Source organism: Megalobrama amblycephala, linkage group LG3 (genome assembly GCF_018812025.1).
Source record: "Megalobrama amblycephala isolate DHTTF-2021 linkage group LG3, ASM1881202v1, whole genome shotgun sequence".
In the NCBI taxonomy this organism is placed as follows: domain Eukaryota; kingdom Metazoa; phylum Chordata; class Actinopteri; order Cypriniformes; family Xenocyprididae; genus Megalobrama; species Megalobrama amblycephala.
Window position 1 is genome coordinate 48,286,865 of NC_063046.1, and position 18,184 is coordinate 48,305,048.

The 18,184-nt window shown below is 37.7% G+C and overlaps 1 protein-coding gene across 1 annotated transcript in view; it reads left to right on the top strand.

Annotated features, from left to right (window-relative positions):
• The window catches only part of efnb3b (ephrin-B3b), a 100,225-nt gene that overhangs the window by 76,656 nt on the left and 5,385 nt on the right, over nt 1-18,184 (top strand). The window contains exons 3-4 of the mRNA XM_048185852.1: nt 7,487-7,579; nt 15,272-15,340. Coding sequence (XP_048041809.1) covers nt 7,487-7,579; nt 15,272-15,340 — 162 coding nt within the window. The remainder of the gene's footprint in view (nt 1-7,486; nt 7,580-15,271; nt 15,341-18,184) is intronic.

An 18,184-nucleotide genomic window follows, 5' to 3' on the forward strand; every position in this document is an offset into this window, starting at 1 on the left:
ACATGCTGCATGACGAACACTTTGTTTGTAAAGAACAATTTTGAGGGTTATATTAGCTGTGTGAACTTTGTTTATGCTGTTAAAGGCAAGCGCGAGCTCCGTGGGCGGGGAGCGTGAGATTTAAAGGGGCCGCAGCCTGAATCGGCTCATATTTAATGATGCCCCAAAATAGGCAGTTAAAAAAATTAATAAAAAAAAAATCTATGGGGTATTTTGAGCTGAAACTTCACAGACACATTCAGTGGACACCTTAGACTTATATTACATCTTTTAAAAAGACGTTCTACGGCACCTTTAATTCACAAACTGGCTTTATGTGAAGTATTTTTAATATTTTAATTCACTGTATATCCTAAGAGAAATACTGAGATATACTCAGTTTTGTAATACTTCAATTTTGGTGGGATCAGAAAATTACATCAGAGCACATGTAATGTCCTTATATTTTGTAGAAAAAATGGTAGCCCAGCTCAATATACAGTCAAGGGGCCCAGAATTCCTTGCTACGGCCCTGCCTATGTGTGTGGGGAGTAGATTATACATACACTCTCATATGTCATTTATGTTTTAAACATGTTTGCTTTTGACAACTGTATTCTAGTGTTACTGTGTGTGTGTGATCATCTGGGACATTATGAGCTGCAATTATGCACCATTGCCAAGACTGTCAGTGTGATATACTCGTACTTACCTCAAGAGGCTCCTTAATCTGTCCTGCTCGCACAAAGACGTGCACATACACACACAATCTGATGTGGTTCTTTATCATACACACACAGAGCTATTTATAATGACATCGCGGTCTTGTCAGACACGTCAGGGTGAAAGTCGTCTACAGAGAACATTCTCTCTTGTGCCTCTTCTGTGAATGTCATAAACTGACCAATCAGAACGCAGACTGCTACGCTTAGAAACATTAAGGAAACATTAAGAGAAGTGCCATCAAAATCTGCATCCATTTCGACATCAGCAGCCATTTTCCCTCTTAAACTGATGTTGTTTTGGTGGATAACGGCATAAATTGTGCCTCGCAAGAACGTGGAGCGTTTCTTCTGCTTTTAAAGTTAATGGAAAACATTATGTTTTCATGCAGGCATTGAGTCTTACGTGGCACCTTTTTTTTGGGGGGGGGGGGGCCGTCCTTCTCTCTTTTAGCTGTCAGCACTCTCTTAATTGCTTATGAGGGCTTCGTTAATGGCTTAAATCAACCATATGAATGTGTTTCTTGTGATTTATTGAGTCTTATTTAGTTTCAGGAAATATGAAGTGTGAGCCAAAGGTGGAAATAGTTGGCTGAGGACAGCAGTGCAAATCTCTCTTGGTTCAGTACTTTACTGAAAAACAAAACAAAACAAAAAAACTCTCACACTGAATTCTAACTTCATGTTTTGCAGCTCAATAATGGATGTGTTTTGATATTTGGATGCTTTTAATGGAATATTTATAGTTATTTACTGCTCATTGTCTTTGGACAGCATCTGTGGAATTTTGCTGATTGCCTAGGTCCTAGAACATTAATTTTGACCTGTTCCTCTGTTTGTAACAAGCAGGAAACATGCTTTTAGTGTGTTTTTATATATATATTGTATATACAGTGCTGCTTGAAAGTTTGTGAATCCCTTGCAGAATCTGTGAAAATGTGAAAAATTTCAACAAATTAACAGAGATCATACAAAATGCATGTTATTATTTATTCAGTACTGTCCTGAGTAAGATATTTTACTTAAAAGATGTTTACATCAATTCACAAGACAAAAAAATAGCTGAATTTATTAAAATGACCCCGTTCAAAGGTTTGTCAACCGCTGATTCTTAATACTGTGTGTGGTTATCTGGATGATCTAAGACTGTTTGTTTGTTTTGTGATGGTTGTTCATGAGTCCCTTGTTTGTCCTGAGCAGTTAGACTGCCCAGCGTTCTTCAGAAACTTTCTCCAGGTCCTGCAGATTCTTCAGATTTCCAGCATCTTTTGCATATTTGAACCCTTTCCAGCAGTGACTGTATGATATTGAGATCCATCTTTTCACACTGAGGACAATTACTTTTAAAAAAGGTTCAAATGTTCACTGATGCTCCAGAAGGAAACACGATGCATTAAGAGCCGGGAGGTGAAAACTTTTGAACAGGATGAAATTTTTCATATTTTGTTTAAATAGCATTTTTTTTTCCATTTAGTACTGCCCTTCGAAAGCAACAGAAGATACTTACATGTTTCCCAGAAGACAGATCAAGTACAATTTACCTTGATCTTCAAATTCAAAAAGTTTTCACCCTTAATGCATCATGTTTCCTGTTGATGCTCCATATTTCAACATACATGAATATTAATGAGATTTTAAGTGTCATTTTAGAATTATTTATATGCTGTTATTAATATTTTGAATTAGCATTATAATTTAGAATTTTTAATTTTATTTTTTAGTTTGTTAGTTTTTTTATATTTATATTTAGCTTTAATATATATATATATATATATTTCAGTTTTTGAATAATTAATTTAGTACTTCATCCTTTAAGTTTGTTTTTCATAAATATTTTAATTTATTTTATAAAACATCAGTTAACATTTTAATAGTTTTACTTAATTAAAATTTTATATATTTCACACACAAAACTATGGATTCTGAAGATAGTCATATGAAGTACCTTTATGATGCTGATATGGTGATTTTTGGAGCTTGACAGCCCCTGGTCACCATTTACTTTCACTGTATGAGCAAGAGCAGCGTGAACACTCTGCTAAACATATTCTTTTTTGTTGCACAGGTAAAAAAAGAAAGAAAATTATGCAAATATGTAATGAAATGAGGGTGAGAAAATGATGAGATTTAAAATGGTTGTAATCAACAGGTTCGAAATATTCCAGAATATTCCTTTAACTCACAGAATATGAATATTTATGACGACATGCACTCTGCTGTGAAAAATATATCTAACATGCATGCTACACAAATACATCAGACACACACACACAGTCTCTCACTGTCTGTAATTCTCCTAAACACACACTCACACACAAGTGTGCTTCCACAATAATAGCCGTGGGATAACGCCCACACATAACACACACGTCTGACTGACTTGCGCTTTATCACCATCATTAGTGCGACAAGAGGCATCCCAGAGCCCCTTTACATAAACACATGCGTGGGAGATGCACTCTCTCTCTCTCTCACACACACACACACACACACAGAGCCTCCCCGGCTTGATTTGTTTGTTGTTTTGTTCACTAAATCGCTCTTCTGGCCTTTACACTTCATTCTTTTTATCAGTTCTTTTCTCTTGAATCTTTGTGACACGCAGCGGCTACTGTCTTTACACATGTTTTTACTGTTATCGGGGAGAAATACACACATCTATGTGAATAAAATACACATAGTCATTAAGAACAAAAGACTGTGATGTTTCTAAATGACTTCTGCCCTTCGTTTCTTTCCGTTCCTGTTTTATGAGACTTGGAGAATGGTGTGCCTCTGCCACTCCATCCTCTATTTCTCCTCATCCCGCCATCACTGCTGATCATTGTCTCAATTACTCATCCTGTCCTTACTTTATTCTTTCTCCCTCTCTCGTCCTCGTGTTTCCATCGGTCTCTCATCCCATTTTTAACTCTTTATCTCTCTCTACCTCTTTGTTTCTCTCTCTCTGTGTTCCATTTATCTTTAAAAGAGAGCCAAAGGTTCAGCTTTGCTGTTTACAATAAACAGTATTGTTCTTGTTTGTCTTTTGTTTCTCCCCTTTTCTTTATCTTTGCTGCAAGAGCTTTCAGTTTACAGGGAAGAGCAACATTCATAATTCTCAAAAGAAAATCCTCTCTCGCTCTTTCCACTCTTTCTTACACTTTCCTTACTGTTGTCCGCTCACACATTTGGTCTTTCCATCACCTCCTATCATCTCTATTCTCAATCACATCAGCAACAGCTTGTCACAGACCATCAGTGTCTCCCTTCCTCTCTGTCCCTCTCTCATTTTCTATTTCACAGAATGTCTCAGAATATCTAGATGTTTTAGGGTTATAGTTAACCTTGACCTTCCAGCTCTGTCTGTCTGCCTGTCTGTCTGGTTGTCTACCCATGTGAAAAAAGTACACATCTATAATGTACTTAAAGTGCTCTATTTTCACATGCTAATTTTGTACTTAATATACTAAAAATTCTTCTTTAGTACTTCTTAAGATAGTCTTAAGAACATCTAAGTGTACTCAACTGTGCTTGAGACACCATGAAATATGAACTAAAATGTGCTTTTAATATAGGCTACTATCTCTGCATTTGAAAATATATTTAGTTACCACTTGTAGTACACTATGGTAGGGCTGTCAAACGATTAATCGCGATTAATCGCATACAAAATAAAAGTTTGAGTTTGCATAATATATGTGTGAGTAATGTGTGTAAATAATATGTATATACACTACCGTTCAAAAGTTTGGGGTCAGTAAGATTTTTTTAATGTTTTAAAAGAAGTATCTTCTGCTCACCAAGCCTGTATTTATTTGATTAAAAATACAAACAAAAACAGTAATATTGTGAAATATTATTCCAATTTAAAAGAGCTGTTTTCTATGTCAATATACAGTAAAGTGTAATTTATTCCTGTGATCAAAGCTGAATTTTCAGCATCATTACTTCAGTCTTCAGTGTCACATGATCCTTCAGAAATCAATCTAATATGATGATTTGATGCTCAAGAAACATTCATTATTATTATCAATGTTGAAAACAGTTGTGTAATTTTTTTTTTTTTCAAAATTCTTCGATGAATAGAAAGTTCAAAAGAATAGCATTTATTTAAAATAGAATATTTTCTAACATTATAATTGTCTTTACTGTAACTTTTGATCAGTTTAACTCATCCTTGATTAATAAAAGTATTGATTAATTTTATTTCTATCCCCCAAAAATAAAATTAAAATTCTAACTGACCCCAAACTTTTGAACGGTAGTGTTTAATGTTACAAAATATTTAGATTTCAGACAAATGCTGTTCTTTTGAACTTTCTATTCATCATAGCAAAAAATAAAAATGTAAATAACTGTTTTCAACATTGATAATAATCATAAATGTTTCTTGAGCATCAAATCATCATATTAGAATGATTTCTGAAGGATCATGTGACACTGAAGACTGAAGTAATGATGCTGAAAATTCAGCTTTGATCACAGGAATAAATTACACTTTACTGTATATTGACATAGAAAACAGCTGTTTTAAATTGGAATAATATTTCACAATATTACTGTTTTTGTTTGTATTTTTAATCAAATAAATGCAGGCTTGGTGAGCAGAAGATACTTCTTTTAAAACATTAAAAAAAACTTACTGACCCCAAACTTTTGAACGGTAGTGTATAAATACACACAAATTAATGTATATATTTAAGAGAAATATGTTATTTATGTACAAAAAATGTATTTATATATAATATAAATTATATAAAATAAATAAATAAATATATATACTTGTAAATATTTCTCAAATATATACATGGATGTGTTTGTATTTATATATACATAATAATTACACACAGTACACCCACAAATATTAGGCAAACTCAAACTTTTATTTTGTATGCGATTAATCGTGATTAATCGTTTGACAGCCATACACTATGAGTTCTATAAGTGTACTATAAGTGATATCTAAATACATTTTTTAAATACAGAGATTGTATATTAAAAGCACATTTTAGTTCATCTATCTATCTATCTATCTATCTATCTATCTATCTATCTATCTATCTATCTATCTATCTATCTATCTATCTATCTGTCTGTCTGTCGTTCTTTCTATTATTCTGTCGTTCTGTCCAACATTGTATCTGTTTGTATCTCATTGTATCTATCATTCTATATTTCTATCTGTCTATTGTTTTACCTATGACCCTGTACAAACACACTGCAGTCCTTCGGTGAGGCTGAGAGCATGATTGAGGGTGAGATGAAGGTGTGAAGGTCTCTTTTCTTCACACACCCTTCATGGGTCATTGGTGGGAATGTTATTTTGCTGCCTAGGGGTATTTTTTTTTTCAGATGCTGACAAAATTGTTTAAAAAGTCCACTTGAAACTGACAGAGAACGATATATTTGAAAATAAATGAAGGAATCAGAATCAGGAGATTATAAATACACTTGAAGGACTAAGGTGTGTCTGTCCTCCATTTAATTTTCTCTCTCTCAGTAAATAAGATATGGCACTCTCACTTACATCAGGTCATTATTTCTCTCTATTTCTTTCTTTCTTTCTATCGCTGTCTCTCTCTCTCATTTAAGACGGCCAGACCTTATTACCAAGGACAAGCTGTCCTGTCCTGTCTTTGGCCCGTGCGTCCGGCCCACATGTAACCAGCCGTCGGCCGCTCTTAGCACACTTCAACCCACATGCATCTCACATAACATTCACCTGTAGCCTACTTCATATCAGGAGCAGCCATCGCTGGCCCACTTAGGTCCATGAAGCTCACCAATATCATTTCTCAAGATCCTGTCAGCGTAATGGAGGAAGTGAAATGAGTCCTGGATTGAGCGAGTTTGTGTGTGTGAGTGATGGATGCAGTTTGAGGCGTTTTAGGATGTTAAATGACCTCCTCTGGGACCGGAAATTAGGCCTCATTAGAGCAGCACCATGATGCAGAGTGACATTTGTATGTGTTAATCCACATTAGATCAAATATCTATGCAGAATGACTGTGTGTCAGTGGGAACTATTATTGCTACAGTATGAGATCTGTGTCTGCGAGTCTGTTCACGGCAGCGTAGTGTATTACACATGCTGTTTTTGTAGCATGCAGTATGCATGCTGTGCACATTAGGTACTTTTTCTGTATGCATAAAATACCCAGATTTGATCAATTGTGCAGTATACAACCAGAGCACACCATGTGAGATACTGTATCCCACAACGCAGTGCTCTCAACTTGACCTATGTTGAGATAGTTACTATCTCTGTCTTGACTCACCGTTTGATCAGACTGGCAAAAGTTTAGACGTTTTTACTCAAAATTGGATTAAGAATAACATTTTAAATTCAAAGTAACTACTAGGCTCTGATGCTAACTCTTTTATACGTTGTATGTACAATATCTATGGATATATTTGTGGAAATATCAGTTCAGGCCGCAAAAAAATCTTCCCTTTGAAATGAGATAAATGTACTTGAGAAGCAACACTGCATAAGATATTAAGACTTGTGTTCAGAGAGTGTATCTATAATAAAAGTGTATTTTGTCTGCCACTGCAGTAAAACACAAATACACGTGTAAAAAAGATACAAAAATAGATGTACATTCAAGATATAATCTATGAAAACAATGCATAATATCTTATGCAGTGTTGCATTTCAAATATACTTCTCTTTTAAAGTATGTTTTTACTTGTAAAAATGTAATAAGACCTTCAAGACAGTCTTTTTTTGTATTGATGTTGATTGATGGCTGTGTATAATACAGTATAAAAATAATAAAATCTCTTCTTTTCTTTCACAGCTACATCAGACGGGACGCGTCAGGGGCTGGAGAGCATGAGAGGAGGAGTTTGTGCTACACAGGGCATGAAGGTGGTGCTAAAAGTGGGACAGAGTGAGTAGCACACACACACACACACACATACAAACACAAACTCTTGGGAGCATATCGGCAGACAAAGCCAGAGGGTTGGTCACCTGAAACAGTTACGGATGCTGGATTTGCAGAAACTTAGGCGCAGTAAAGCGTTTCTCTCAGTGGCACACATGACCACTCTCATGACCAATAGCTGTTGTTTACACACAAACTCTGTCGGGCCCTTGTTAGTTTTCATTATTAAACTCAGGAAAACAGCGGTAAGTGAATCCCAACAGACTGTGGACACAACTCCCTGAGCCGTAACAGTACACCACATACACACACACTCGTGTCTGTTTAGTTGTGTATTTAGAGTTATTTATCAGTCATGCCTATCAAACTACACTGTTGAATGAAAGAGGATTCAACACAGCTATGAAACATTTTGTTGTTTTTCTTTTCCAGTTTATTAGGGCCCAAGCGAAAATTCGCGCAGGGCCCTCTTGTTCTTCTAAGGATTATTAGGGCCCAAGCGAAAATTCGCGCAGGGCCCTCTTGTTCTTCTAAGGATTATTAGGGCCCAAGCGAAAATTCGCGCAGGGCCCTCTTGTTCTTCTAAGGATTATTATTATTTTTTTTTTTTTTTTTTTAGGGCCCAAGCGAAAATTCGCGCAGGGCCCTCTTGTTCTTCTAAGGATTATTATTATTTTTTTTTTTTTTTTTTTTTTTTATTTTTTTTCCGTCTTCCGGGGCTTTTTGGGGGCCTTAACATGCTCAAAAACTCTTGAAAATTGGCACACACATTGGAATCCGCGGCCATTAGGACGCCGGAGAGGCTGGTACCCGGGCGTGGCAGGGGGGCTCGACAGCGCCCCCTTGAAAAAAGTCTGAAAATTTGGTCCATATATTAAACACGCTTGCACGTATTAGTATGAAACTCAGTACACATATAGACCTCATCGGGCCGAACAACTTTCGTGCTCTAAGTTAAACACCACGCCAACAGGAAGTCAGCTATTAAGGGTTGTTTGAAAAACGCATGCTCTGGAATTTGATATACTCCTCCTAGACGATTAATCCGATCGCCACCAAACTCGGTCAGCATGAAGTCAAGACACTGATGATTAAAAATTGCCAGGGGATTTTTGATATCTCGAACGGTTTGGCCGTGGCGAGGCAACGAATTTATGGCGAGAAAAAGGAAACAGGAAATGTGTTATAACGTCTGCATACATATATTTATCTTTATGAAACTTCACGAGTGTGTTCGTTATAGGAGTCTGATCACATGGATGTGACTATTGTGAGTCAAAGTTATAGCGCCACCAACTGGCAGCAGGAAGTGTATCACTTTTTGAAATGTTTTGAGATCACCCTCTTATTTTTACCTGATTTGCTTCAAACTTCATCAGTGTAATGTCAATACACAGCAGATGTAGACCTATGACAGGATTTTTGATATTTGAAATATTGTTGCCATGGCAACAGGTCAAACTGTAATAATATTCTTGAGTGTTTTTGAGGCTCTTAACATGCTTCAAATTGCATGAAACTCGACACACACATCAATATTGTCAACCAGTAGACATGGACAAAGCCATAGAAATGGGCGTGGTGGAGGGGCTCAGTAGCGCCACCTTTTGACAAAAGTGGGGGGTTAGTTTTTCCTACAATCACCAAACTCGGTACACATATTGTTCTCATCAAGCCGGACAATTTTCTAATTTACATTCATTAGCTCCGACCAACAGGAAGTCAGCTATTTTGGTTTGAATGTTAATTTTTTGAAAAAACAGGCTATGAATTTTATACTACTGCTCCTACAGGGTTTATCCAATTTACACCAAACTTTTTTTAACTTGTTGCTAACACATTGAAGTTGTTTAATTGCAAACGGATTTTGGATATCTCAAACGGTTTGGCCGTGGCGAGGCAACGAATTTATGGCAAGAAAAGGGAAACAAAGTGTTATAACTTCTGCATACATTAATTGATTTTGATGAAACTTCGGCTTAGTCTTCGTTGTACAAGGCTGATCACATGGATGTGACTATTGTGATTCAAAGTAATAGCGCCACCAACTGGAAGCAGAAAATGTGTCACTTTCAGCATACATTGAGATCACCCTCTTATTTTTACCTGATTTGCTTCAAAATTCATCAGAATAATGTTAAAACTTGGCACATGTAATCCTTTGAAAATGGGCAGGGAGGAGGGGCTCTATAGTGGCACCTTGTAGTGCAGTAAATGTGGAGTGAATTTGACATAGTCCTTTGATGTTTAACCGTTTTAAGTGCCTATTGCCCGCTGTGCACAGTTGCCCTGAAGCCACCGGGGTGGCGGTGCCACCGGGCTTGGGCCCGCCATCGCTGCTCGCAGCTATATTTTTTTATTTTTTTTCCGTCTTCCGGGGCTTTTTGGGGGCCTTAACATGCTCAAAAACTCTTGAAAATTGGCACACACATTGGAATCCGCGGCCATTAGGACGCCGGAGAGGCTGGTACCCGGGCGTGGCAGGGGGGCTCGACAGCGCCCCCTTGAAAAAAGTCTGAAAATTTGGTCCATATATTAAACACGCTTGCACGTATTAGTATGAAACTCAGTACACATATAGACCTCATCGGGCCGAACAACTTTCGTGCTCTAAGTTAAACACCACGCCAACAGGAAGTCAGCTATTAAGGGTTGTTTGAAAAACGCATGCTCTGGAATTTGATATACTCCTCCTAGACGATTAATCCGATCGCCACCAAACTCGGTCAGCATGAAGTCAAGACACTGATGATTAAAAATTGCCAGGGGATTTTTGATATCTCGAACGGTTTGGCCGTGGCGAGGCAACGAATTTATGGCGAGAAAAAGGAAACAGGAAATGTGTTATAACGTCTGCATACATATATTGATCTTTATGAAACTTCACGAGTGTGTTCGTTATAGGAGTCTGATCACATGGATGTGACTATTGTGAGTCAAAGTTATAGCGCCACCAACTGGCAGCAGGAAGTGTATCACTTTTTGAAATGTTTTGAGATCACCCTCTTATTTTTACCTGATTTGCTTCAAACTTCATCAGTGTAATGTCAATACACAGCAGATGTAGACCTATGACAGGATTTTTGATATTTGAAATATTGTTGCCATGGCAACAGGTCAAACTGTAATAATATTCTTGAGTGTTTTTGAGGCTCTTAACATGCTTCAAATTGCATGAAACTCGACACACACATCAATATTGTCAACCAGTAGACATGGACAAAGCCATAGAAATGGGCGTGGTGGAGGGGCTCAGTAGCGCCACCTTTTGACAAAAGTGGGGGGGTTAGTTTTTCCTACAATCACCAAACTCGGTACACATATTGTTCTCATCAAGCCGGACAATTTTCTAATTTACATTCATTAGCTCCGACCAACAGGAAGTCAGCTATTTTGGTTTGAATGTTAATTTTTTGAAAAAACAGGCTATGAATTTTATACTACTGCTCCTACAGGGTTTATCCAATTTACACCAAACTTTTTTTAACTTGTTGCTAACACATTGAAGTTGTTTAATTGCAAACGGATTTTGGATATCTCAAACGGTTTGGCCGTGGCGAGGCAACGAATTTATGGCAAGAAAAGGGAAACAAAGTGTTATAACTTCTGCATACATTAATTGATTTTGATGAAACTTCGGCTTAGTCTTCGTTGTACAAGGCTGATCACATGGATGTGACTATTGTGATTCAAAGTAATAGCGCCACCAACTGGAAGCAGAAAATGTGTCACTTTCAGCATACATTGAGATCACCCTCTTATTTTTACCTGATTTGCTTCAAAATTCATCAGAATAATGTTAAAACTTGGCACATGTAATCCTTTGAAAATGGGCAGGGAGGAGGGGCTCTATAGTGGCACCTTGTAGTGCAGTAAATGTGGAGTGAATTTGACATAGTCCTTTGATGTTTAACCGTTTTAAGTGCCTATTGCCCGCTGTGCACAGTTGCCCTGAAGCCACCGGGGTGGCGGTGCCACCGGGCTTGGGCCCGCCATCGCTGCTCGCAGCTATATTTATTATTTTTTTTTTTTTTTTTTTTTTTTATTTTTTTTCCGTCTTCCGGGGCTTTTTGGGGGCCTTAACATGCTCAAAAACTCTTGAAAATTGGCACACACATTGGAATCCGCGGCCATTAGGACGCCGGAGAGGCTGGTACCCGGGCGTGGCAGGGGGGCTCGACAGCGCCCCCTTGAAAAAAGTCTGAAAATTTGGTCCATATATTAAACACGCTTGCACGTATTAGTATGAAACTCAGTACACATATAGACCTCATCGGGCCGAACAACTTTCGTGCTCTAAGTTAAACACCACGCCAACAGGAAGTCAGCTATTAAGGGTTGTTTGAAAAACGCATGCTCTGGAATTTGATATACTCCTCCTAGACGATTAATCCGATCGCCACCAAACTCGGTCAGCATGAAGTCAAGAACTGATGATTAAAAATTGCCAGGGATTTTTGATATCTCGAACGGTTTGGCCGTGGCGAGGCAACGAATTTATGGCGAGAAAAAGGAAACAGGAAATGTGTTATAACGTCTGCATACATATATTGATCTTTATGAAACTTCACGAGTGTGTTCGTTATAGGAGTCTGATCACATGGATGTGACTATTGTGAGTCAAAGTTATAGCGCCACCAACTGGCAGCAGGAAGTGTATCACTTTTTGAAATGTTTTGAGATCACCCTCTTATTTTTACCTGATTTGCTTCAAACTTCATCAGTGTAATGTCAATACACAGCAGATGTAGACCTATGACAGGATTTTTGATATTTGAAATATTGTTGCCATGGCAACAGGTCAAACTGTAATAATATTCTTGAGTGTTTTTGAGGCTCTTAACATGCTTCAAATTGCATGAAACTCGACACACACATCAATATTGTCAACCAGTAGACATGGACAAAGCCATAGAAATGGGCGTGGTGGAGGGCTCAGTAGCGCCACCTTTTGACAAAAGTGGGGGGGTTAGTTTTCCTAGAGTCACCAAACTCGGTACACATATTGTTCTCATCAAGCCGGACAATTTTCTAATTTACATTCATTAGCTCCGACCAACAGGAAGTCAGCTATTTTGGTTTGAATGTTAATTTTTTGAAAAAACAGGCTATGAATTTTATACTACTGCTCCTACAGGGTTTATCCAATTTACACCAAACTTTTTTTAACTTGTTGCTAACACATTGAAGTTGTTTAATTGCAAACGGATTTTGGATATCTCAAACGGTTTGGCCGTGGCGAGGCAACGAATTTATGGCAAGAAAAGGGAAACAAAGTGTTATAACTTCTGCATACATTAATTGATTTTGATGAAACTTCGGCTTAGTCTTCGTTGTACAAGGCTGATCACATGGATGTGACTATTGTGATTCAAAGTAATAGCGCCACCAACTGGAAGCAGAAAATGTGTCACTTTCAGCATACATTGAGATCACCCTCTTATTTTTACCTGATTTGCTTCAAAATTCATCAGAATAATGTTAAAACTTGGCACATGTAATCCTTTGAAAATGGGCAGGGAGGAGGGGCTCTATAGTGGCACCTTGTAGTGCAGTAAATGTGGAGTGAATTTGACATAGTCCTTTGATGTTTAACCGTTTTAAGTGCCTATTGCCCGCTGTGCACAGTTGCCCTGAAGCCACCGGGGTGGCGGTGCCACCGGGCTTGGGCCCGCCATCGCTGCTCGCAGCTATATTTATTATTTATTTTTTCCTGTCTCCATCTTTGGCTATAATTAGATTTTTCTTTTCAGAACATTTATTGACTTTACTTTAAAATCCTTTTCTGTTTCTCTTTTTCACTCTCACTCTCTCACTGTAGTTGTTATCTGCTTCGTGGCTGAAAGGTCACGTCTGTTTTGTTTGTCATCTAAATAAAAGCCGTTTCGGTTGGAGATATCTGATGAGATGTGCCTGCACACACACAGACTGTCATGGCATTTTGACAAGTGTGACAGCTCGCCGTAAGCTCAGAGATGACTGTGTGTGTGTGTGTGTGTGTTTGTGTGAAATGTCTGTCTGCTGTCTAAAGTGTTTGTAACCTCAACAGTAGCCCCTCGACAGCAACATTTGTGGTGTGATACATCTTAAAGGGACCACATTTTAAACTTTTGCATTTTATTCTGTTAAAGTTGTTCCCTATATCTCAATATTGCAATAAATCAAGGTCGACACAAAAGCCTCTTAAACGTCTACAAACACTCAAGTCTCAGTTGAGCTCAAGTGCTCAAAAAGGGCATAAGTAAACCAATATCCTTCACAAAGTTCTCTTTGATATAACGGATAAATAAAATAATGTTAAGTAAAATTAAATAGTCAAAGCCTACTTGGTTTTGGCTGCAGCCATGTCCTCATCTCATATGAAATGGTCCCAATTTATATTAGGTGGCTTTAACTACTATGTACTTACATTTAAATTAATCATTTGATACAATGCACTTATTGTGTACATACTGTACATGTTTTTACATTGTACTTATATTTTATAAACACCTGCATGTAATTAATTTCTGTAATTACATTTATGATTACACTGTTGACCCATCCCTTACACCTTAACCCTACCCTTAAACCTACCCATACCACCAAAGCTTTCCCTAACCTTACCCGTATGCCACCTCAGTAGCAGAAAAAGTGTTTTGCAATTCAATATATACCCAATATGTACAGTGTACTTATTCTTTGATGTAAGCACATAGTAGTTAAAGCCACCTAATATAAAGTGGGACCTATGAAACACCTGCGATTCACAACTACCTCCTAATGCTCTCGCATTTGCGTAAAGTAGCCTTGTTGACAGGTTTGAGTGAGTAAGGGCAAAATGCACAAGATATAGTACCTTCAATGCCCTGTAGATGGCAATATTTCTTCTTTTGTAGCAGAAATAAACTGCTGCAGAAAAAGTTAGGTGCCATGCAAAATGTAATGAGTGACTGCATTACTCATTACAAACGTATTGGAGTAAAGAGTACAAATAATTTTATTTTTTTTTATTTTTTACTCAAGTAGAGAGTAAAATTTGCTAAAATCTTTTAGTGTTGTCAAAAGTACTGACTTCAATACCAAGTTGGTACTGAAATTTTAAAAATGTGACGCTTTGAGCGCTGTTGAGCGGATTCGTAAACATCTCTGATTGGCCATTGTGTTCACATGCTCATGAGATATGTATGTGATTGGCTACAATGATCAACACTTCAAAAACATGTTGTAAACAGACATCAATGACACTCTTCACCAAGAGCTTACACAGATACACACAGGAGCGTTTGAAAGCAGGCGTCTATCAGCAGACCGGCCAGCTTTCAAACGCTCCCACTCCTGTTTTCAAATTCAAACACTTCCGTGCGTTGATCATTGTAGCCAATCACAGACATATATGTTGAGCGCGTGAACACAATGGCCAATCAGAGGTGTTTATGAATCAGCTCAACAGCGCTCAAAGCATCACATTTTTAAAATTTCAGTACCGACTTGGTATCGAAGTCGTTACTTGACAACACTAATATCTTTGATACTCAGTCAAACTACAAAGTAACCAAAAAGATACTTAAGCACAGTTACTAATTACATTTACTGAAATACTTTACACGACTGCTTACAAGGTTGTGATACAGTTGCATATGTTATTCTTACATTGTTTTCAGGTTGACTGAATCATTATTATTACTAAACTGTTTCCCAATTGTTTGTCCATAGGTCCATATGGTCTGCCGGCCAAATCTCCCAAACCTGACCCTGCGGGCCGTATCAACAACCCAAATCCAGGTAAACACAGCTGCCTTCAGTATCATGAGGATACGGCTCATCCCAAACAGACACAACATTAATAAAAGAACAGAACTAACTAAAGGAACAAGGGAAGGAAGCGACAGATGGATAGAGAGAAACAGGCATCTTGGTGCTCAGGTTCTTTTTGATATATTCCACCCTTCTGTTTGTTCTCTCCTCCTCACGTTCCCTCATTTTTTCCCCTCTTTTCCTCTGTTCTGCATCTTCTAAGGAGGCCCCCAAGCTGCAAACTGGAGGCAGAATGCGGTGGGGGTAATGGCCGTACAGGGAAAGATAAAGGATGAGAGGAGGAGAGAGCCATCGTTTCGGAGACTTATTAATGCCATTAGTTTAGCGGCCCGGGTTTAGTTGGTCCTGAGAGGAAGAAAGACACTGAAAATGGGAGGGAGAGAGGGATGATTAGTGTATGATGATAGAATGGGAAAATTACTCACACTCTTTGTTTCCTCGGGTATGACATTTGGGAGTGCGAGACTGGAGCTTTTTCTTTGACATACAGACACAAAATAACAGAGAGAGATTGTGTCTCATTATCTGTCTATGAGTCTATCTATGTATCTATCTATGTATCTATGTATCTATCTATCTGTCTGTCTGTCTGTGTCTGTCTGTCTGTCTGTCTGTCTATCTATCTATCTATCTATCTGTCTTTCTATCTCTCTCTTCTATCTATCTATCTATCTATCTATCTATGTATCTATCTATGTATCTATCTATCTGTCTGTCTGTCTGTCTATCTATCTATCTGTCTTTCTATCTCTCTCTTCTATCTATCTATCTATCTATCTGTTATTATATCTGTCATTCTATCTGTCTGTCTGTCTGTCTGTCATTGTATCTGTCGTTCTATCTGTCTGTCTGTCTGTCTTCAGTTGGAGTGGTGGAGGGTGTAGGTGGGTTTGGGGGGCTGCAGGTCATTACGAGCATAAATAACACGGACAGTCATAAAGACATGGAGCGAAGGTGGAGGTGGAGGAAAGGAGTGAGGGATGGAGTGAGAAAACGAGAGGAATTGTGTCAAGAATAATGATGGGCCAATTGAGAGCGCCTGCAGACAGATCCCTGTATTTCCGACCATTCTCTTGCTCGGCAGGGGCTCTCATTGTCTCCCGTAGAGATCACAACTGCACACACACATATACACGCACTGAAACATCAGCTATGTCCAGCTAAGTTAGCACAATGGTCATTTGTTCCATCTCTTTTATTTAAAGTGTGTAATCAAACCTGTTGTACCTTTCCCATCTGTGTTTCCCAAAGGCTATAGTTTGCCTTTATAAAAAAGGAAAAGTTCACTCTGAAAATAACAATTATTTATTCTGTGGAACACAAAATTAGAATATCAATGATGAATTTTCAAACTGCCAATTTACATACACTAAAACTATACAATGACTACGGGCTGTCAAAAACTAACATGATAGTGGTCCATACAACTAGGTTTGTGTGAATACCACAATTTCAATTCAATTCAAATTTGTATAGCACTTTCACAATACAGTACATATTGTTTCAAAGCAGCTTTACAGAAAATGCATGTTTTAAATGTAACAATCAAGAGGCCATAAGTTGTTATTCTATGAAATTTCATCATTTCATGCATATTTGATTGGTTCGTACATGTTGTGCAACCAACCGTGACGTGGTGATGGAGGGCAAGATTTTCATTCTAAAAATCCCTTGGGTTAGTTCACCCAAAAATTAAATTTCTCTCATTAATTACTCACCCTCATGTCATTCCAAACCCCTATTTTTTTGTTTTTGCACACAAAAATGACGAAAACCCTTCATAACATTAAGGTTAAACCACTGTAGTCAAGTTTTTAACTATGTTTTTACTCCTTTTCTGCACATTGAATGTGATCATTTCTTTGCTTTCAGTGGAGGATTAAAAAAAACCTCTCGGATTTCATCAAAATATCATCATTTGTGTTTCGAAGATGAACGGAGGTCTTACGGGTGTGGAACGACATGAGTAATTAATGACAGAAATTTCATTTTTGGGTGAACTAACCCTTTAAATATGAATGTCTTCAGAAGACTTTAAATATACCTCTCAAGTCATATGGACTACATTCAGTTTGCTTTTTTCCATTTTGAAGCTTGACAGCCTGTGTGTCAAAACAGCAGCTTGGACATACAAAAGAAAAAAACTCCTACGGGTTTGAGATGTTCATTGTTGAATGAACTGTCTCTTTAATAACCTATAAAGTCTTTATAGTAAGCCAGTCCACCTTTGAGAATGACCATGTGGTGGTTATCTAGCACATCTCTATTGTGAGGTTTTGTACTTCCACAGGTTCTTCATCTTAAAGAGCCCAATCAAGCCACAGCGTTTAGATTGGCTTTCATTTCCCCTGCGAAATGCCTCCCACACGCCATAATCCCGTTATGTAAAGATAAATGACTAATATAGCCTCATAGATCCCACATCTATTAAAATGCTCTCTCAGCTGTTGTTCATAGAAGAGGCTAAATACTCAATACTGCAGCCCATAAACCACAGCTCATGTTTCCATGTGTTAAAAAAAAAAAGTTATTTATTATGTGTTTTTATTACAGAAGAGAACATTTAGAGCTGCTGCTCCCCGGTGTGTCCTCTGAGTGTTTAACAGCTTTTAGGGCAAAAAAATTGAACGATAAACAACTTCCAGCAGCAAAAAAAAAACTGTTGCTATATTAAGAATAATTCATGGTGTAGCCTCGTCTACAAGTACTGTAAAGGCCTATTCACACAGAGGAAATATTCAGCATGGATATTCACTCAAAAAACAACAATTTTGAATTTAAAAACAGAGCACTTCTATGAAACTATTCATA